General features: G+C 49.7%; 1 protein-coding gene across 1 annotated transcript; it reads left to right on the top strand.

Moving 5' to 3' along the window:
• Positions 1-711: 711 nt before the first annotated feature.
• Positions 712-4,855, top strand: Hp (haptoglobin). Its single transcript, XM_028768755.1, has 5 exons — positions 712-787; positions 2,313-2,395; positions 2,645-2,746; positions 3,089-3,163; positions 3,928-4,855. The coding sequence occupies exons 1-5, from the start codon at positions 780-782 to the stop codon at positions 4,704-4,706; spliced, it is 1,047 nt and encodes a 348-aa protein (XP_028624588.1). The 5' UTR covers positions 712-779; the 3' UTR covers positions 4,707-4,855.
• The last annotated feature ends 1,124 nt before the right edge of the window (positions 4,856-5,979 follow it).

Consider the following 5,979-nt stretch of genomic DNA (forward strand, 5'->3'; position numbering starts at 1 on the left):
CTGATTTCAAGTTGGAACACTTTTAGCAACAGGAAGATGTCCTCACAGGTGGGGTGCAACTGTGAAATGGAACCAATTTCTGTTTACTGCTCTCTCAATGAGATTGCAGGAATGTCTACACTGGATTTGAAATGATTCCGAGATAAACCTTTCTCAGCACTGAAAACTCTAGAGAAAAAAGCCAGTACAAAGGTCCCATGTCACTCTACATTATAGCTTTAGTCACTCTGAAATTAAATAAGAGCATTGGACCAAGACCCAATAAACCCAGTCTGCTATTTGCAACTTCCAGAGCTTTCCACACTCAGGAGAGGTCATACTTAGGTAGCATGGTTGAAAAAGGGAAATACTTACTTTATAGTCCCTGCTCAGGCTGGGTGGGTCACAAGGGTGTCTAAAAGGGCTTTGAAATAATAATAATAAAGGTCTAACCAACAACCTTTCCCAAGTAAGTGTCAGATTAACTGCCTCCATTCCCCATCCTACCCTCTGGGGGTTATCCACCACTGTGTTGGGTGGGAGGGGTAATGAAGTTGCTAGATTTCTTCATGATTTGTAAAATAACACCACTCGGAGAGCCAAGTATGAAGCAAGAGCTCAGCTTCTGACAGGGGTTTGCTTTGTGGTTTGGTTACTGGAACAGGCAGTGACCTGAGCAAGGCCGACATTGTGCAAACACAGAAATGGAAGAGGGGGAGGTGTGGTGAAACCCTGAAGCATAAAAGGTTCGGCAGGAGTCAGCACAGCGCAGCCCTTCCAGAGAGAGGCAAGAGAGGTCCATGATGAGGTGAGTCCACAGTCCACACTTCCCTTCCCTCTTTGAGCACTCAGTGTAGCATCTATGGGAGAGGTGAGAAAATGGGATGCAGGAATCGGGCCGATGGGCTAATGTTCTTTGGGAGTTAAGCCCACAGCCTGCAGTCCACATGCAGCCGAGGATAGCTGTGAATGCATGGCGATACGGAACTGTAAGCTTACCTAAAACGTTAGGAGATTTTTGTTTTGTAACTTGACTGCAGTTTGAGTGTGAATTTTGTAGGTGACGACCTCATGCTGAAATATCAAAGGCAAGATGCACCTTGACCCTCAGTGACCCAAGGGCCAGTGATTAAACCCTTTCCTCCTGTATCCATGAGAGATGGGCTGTCTATTTCTAAGGAGGACCTTTCCCATTGAGATGAAAAGGCTTTGTTTTTATCAGGCATGCAGCAGCTTCCTGGAGTGCTGACTGTGCTATTAACAAACCTCTTTTGAACGAAAAAAGGACAATAGTCATACATTTTAGTGACATCATCAAGGCACCTACCTTTTTTTTTTTTTTAGAAAGATAGAAAGACTTTGAAGGTTGCAAAAAGTCTAGAAGCATAGTGTCCAAAAGAACTTCCTGACTGGCCAGCATCTGCAGGGAATTGGTTACTGTTTAAGTGTAGTCTGTGTACCCATGATGGGCATGGTCACGCGGTTAGGAAGCTAGTTTTCCCCAGGTAACTTCTGGCATTCTTGGGTTTGATATACAGTCCTTCAAAGGCATATATGTATGTATGCATGCATAATGGTGCACACCCAGCGATTCTAGAAGCTGAGGCAGGGTGAGTCTGGCAGTTCAGGAGTTTGTGACAAGCCTGGGCAAAGAATGGGACTAAGTCTTAAGAACAACAGCAGCAACAACAATGACAAATTATACATTAAAACAACCTTTTCATTACAGAACATTTCCAAAAGTGAGAATAGCAAAGTAAACTATAGCCGTCATCTTTAAGCTAGCTATACTGTCCTAACAATGTCTTCATAGCCTGGTACTGGATGGGTGTGTGGCAGAGGCTACCCCTTGCTGGACATTGTGGATCACCACCAGAGCTAGAGGCTCACTTCGCTCTGTGCCTTCTCTCCACTCGACTCTCTTGCCCACCTCCCACTGCTCAGGTTTTTTTTGAGACAGGCTCTTGTTATGTAGCACTGGCTGTGGTCAAAGCCCTGATCCTCCTGCCTCTGCCTCAGAGTGTGGAGAGCCAGGATGACGAATATGCTACCACACAGGTGGTGCTTTCCTTCCTCTGTCACCGTGGCCCCTTTCTAAGCTTCTACAAAATTCCCAGTGACACCGAGCTCGCTGTGCATCTGGAATTTTCTGAAGACTGGATGGGGTGGGTAGGAAGCAGTTCTTTGATCCTAGCATCTCATTCTCTTCCTCTACTATCTGCTAAATGGAAGGGTGTGTGTCTGTGTGTGTGTATGTTGTGTACATGCACACATGCAAGGAGACCACACATGCAAGGAGACCAACTCCACTCCTTCTTGCCACTTCTCTACAGAGCCCTGGGAGCTGTTGTCACCCTCCTCCTCTGGGGTCAGCTTTTTGCTGTGGAGTTGGGCAATGATGCCATGGACATTGAAGGTTAGTCTCGGGGGTTTCCCGGGAGCTGTGGGCCCCAGCTCAGCTGAGCCCCAGGCTGGCCACATCAGTCCCACACTGTATTAAGGAAGACCCAGATGCTCTTCTTGTCTAGATCTTCGGGGTCCCCCTTCCTCAGCTTCTACTCAGGTGCAAGGAAGTCTGGTGTTCAGGGCCACTCCGTCTCTGCCGACTTTTCCTAGGGAACCATCTGAACATCCATGGCCTTTTCTGGCCTCTTTTTCTTGGCAGATGACAGCTGCCCAAAGCCTCCAGAGATCGCAAACGGCTACGTGGAGCACTTGGTTCGCTATCGCTGCCAACAGTTCTACAGACTGCGGAGCGAAGGAGACGGTAAGGCTGGGATGAGCACTCCTCCACCCACACCCCTGGCCCTGTTTGATGTTCCCATGATGGACAGGGCTGGGGTACCTGGCCCGAAACTTCTCGAGTACTGCCTGGAACTAGGGGAATAAGATTCGAATAAAGTTCCTGTCTTCCGTGGCAGTCCTTCCACCAAACTAACTTGTCTCAGCTTCCTGTTTTGTGTTGTTAAGGGGCCCGTTGCCTGGGAGTGTAGTCTTTACCTACAACACTGTGCGGCCTACATTCCTGAGTTTCTCACTTCTTTCTGTCCAACTCTTTAATCCCCAGGCCAGATTCATTTTCCCTGAGCTCATCTCCTTTTTGTTTCAGGACTGTACTCCTTAAACAGTGAGAAGCAATGGGTGAACACAGCTGCTGGAGAGAAACTCCCCGAATGTGAGGCAGGTGGGTGCTGAGGTCTTAGGGAATGGGGTTAAAATGTGGCCATGCTCCTCTTCTGTGGCCTGGGTCAGTGAGAACCACAGCTGCCAAAGGAGGGACAAGATCACTCCCTGAGAGCTCAGTGCCATGCTCATTCAGACTAAGGGGTTGGCTGAACCAGCTGCTTCCCATGGAGATGCTGTCTATCCAGAACACCTGCTTACAGAGCCTTGGTGAAGGTTAAAGAGGACGCACCCCAGGAAGGACCAGGCCATGGAGGAAATGACATAAGCTAAACCCACAAGGGCTAAGGCAGGATCTGGGGACAACTGGGACTCCCACATTCTGTAGCTCTCCTCTCTTCTGCCTGGACGAAGATTTTGCCCAACTTCAGCTGTCAGGTTTAGTTATCTGTTTTGGGTTGACGTCATCATCCGTAAAATCTTCGTTCCTGCCACTGCCGCTGCAGGGCCATCTTTGTCTAAGAATGAAATGCACACAGCTTCCAGCCTTTTCATTGACTTTCAGAGAACTGTGGAATTTATGTGTGTGACAATGTTTACATACGTATGTAGGTACATATATTTATATAGTAGCTTATCAGCCAGGGTTTTTTTACAAACCCTGTCTTAGACACTTAATGTGTAAATACCTGACATGTGGGAGCAGATGGAAGGGCAGAGTGTTCGCATCCTGTTGGGTGTGGAAGCAGCGGTGGCCGGTGCGTCCAGGGCCTCTGCAGGTGGGGCGTGCTCTGGACTCACATCCCTTCCTCTCTCCCTCTGCAGTGTGTGGGAAGCCCAAGCATCCTGTGGACCAGGTGCAGCGCATCATCGGTGGTTCCATGGATGCCAACGGCAGCTTTCCTTGGCAGGCCAAGATGATCTCCCGTCACGGACTCACCACGGGGGCCACACTGATCAGTGACCAGTGGCTGCTGACCACGGCCAAAAACCTCTTCCTGAATCACAGTGAGACTGCGTCGGCCAAGGACATTGCCCCTACCTTAAAACTCTATGTGGGCAAAAACCAGCAGGTGGAGATTGAGAAGGTGGTTCTCCACCCCAAATACTCGGTGGTGGATATCGGGCTAATCAAACTCAAGCAGAAGGTGCCTGTCACCGAGACAGTGATGCCTATCTGCCTGCCTTCCAAAGACTACGTAGCACCAGGCCGCATAGGCTATGTGTCTGGCTGGGGGCGGAATGCCAACTTCCAATTTACTGAGCGCCTCAAGTATGTCATGCTGCCCGTGGCTGACCAGGACAAGTGTGTGTTGCACTATGAGAACAGTACAGTGCCTGAGAAGAAAGCCGCTACGAGTCCTGTTGGGGTACAGCCTATCTTGAATGAGCATACCTTCTGTGCTGGCCTTACCAAGTACCAGGAAGACACCTGCTACGGGGACGCTGGCAGTGCCTTTGCCGTTCATGATTTGGAGCAGGACACCTGGTACGCAGCTGGGATCCTGAGCTTTGACAAGAGCTGTGCTGTAGCTGAGTATGGTGTATATGTAAGGATGACCGACCTGAAGGACTGGGTTCAGGAAACCATGGCCAAGAACTAGTTCAGGGCTGACTGGAAGGCTGCACACAGCAGGGCAGGCTGGGAGCTATGGAAGAGGGGGAAGCGTAAGGGTTGTGCTGTAATCTGAGGGGTGCTGCCCTGGATTGCTCAGTCAATAATAAAAAAACAAACAAACGTGCTTTGGACCCATCTCTGGGCTCTTACTGTACCCTGCCGCTTTTATTCTTATTTCCAGTGCTGGGCAGCCGAGAAGTATGGTCTGTTAGAAAAATGGGGACATCCTGACATACCAGGAAATCCCTAGGGTGTTATAGACTGTTGCCTACAGGAATCATGTTTGCAAGAGGCAGATCTCTGGGAGATCACTGCATTCCTTGCTTTATCCTGGGTCTGCTTGAATGCAAACTCTGGCTCTTCTCACATGACGTCACCTCTCTGGAGTGGGTGGGGAAAGCCTATGAGGAGAGCTCAGAGTGGGACGACAAGAGTTGTGACAGAGGCTCTGTTTGTGCTTCCATCTGCCAGTGCGCCAGAAACCCAAACAGGCACAGGCAGGCAGACTACGGGCTTAACAGTCCTTCCAACAGCTCAGCCCAGTTTTGCTCAGTGACTGAAGCTCTCTGGTCATTATCTGTCCCCAGACCTTTTCCATTAGGGATGAACACTAGAGACTGTAGAGTCCCATGGCTGGAATGCTCTGGGACTTGGCAGAGTTGGGGTCTCTCTCTCAATGGCTCTTCTTCCACGGCAGAGACTCTCACCCTGTTCTGGGGTTATAGACAAGCCACATGCCCTTCTACCTCCAAGATAACTCCATCTTCTGAGTCACTGCTCTATCTCCTCAGGGAAGAGCTATGGGATCAAGGGAGACCGAGACCTACATCCAGAACCAGGCAGAAACCAGCCAGAAACTGAAACGGCATAGTCACATACTCACACAGCACCTGACAGCAGGTGGCAAGGCCATTACTACAGAAAAATAAGAGACCTTTGGGCCCTCCCTCCATTACCCTGCTCCCCTCCCTGGCAGTGCTACTCCCTTTCTGAACAAGGGCCTCCTCTTCTCCCCTCAGAGACCTCTCTGCCATGGAGCCATAGCACTGGACAGGGTATGCAACACATGCTTAATAAATACTTGTGGAAGGTGCAGTAAGCAAGATAGGGTCTAGAACATGAGTCTAGACTACAGAGCCCTCCTACCTGTCCTAATCTACCCCTCAGCAAGAAAGCTGGTAGTGTTTTCCCTGTGCAAGCTCTGACATCTTGCTTGCACTGGAGTGCTTGGGCTGACAGACAGAAGACCAGGCTGACAA

The sequence above is a fragment of the Grammomys surdaster genome, unplaced genomic scaffold (genome assembly GCF_004785775.1).
Source record: "Grammomys surdaster isolate TR1022 unplaced genomic scaffold, NIH_TR_1.0 187, whole genome shotgun sequence".
NCBI classification, from domain to species: Eukaryota; Metazoa; Chordata; class Mammalia; order Rodentia; family Muridae; genus Grammomys; species Grammomys surdaster.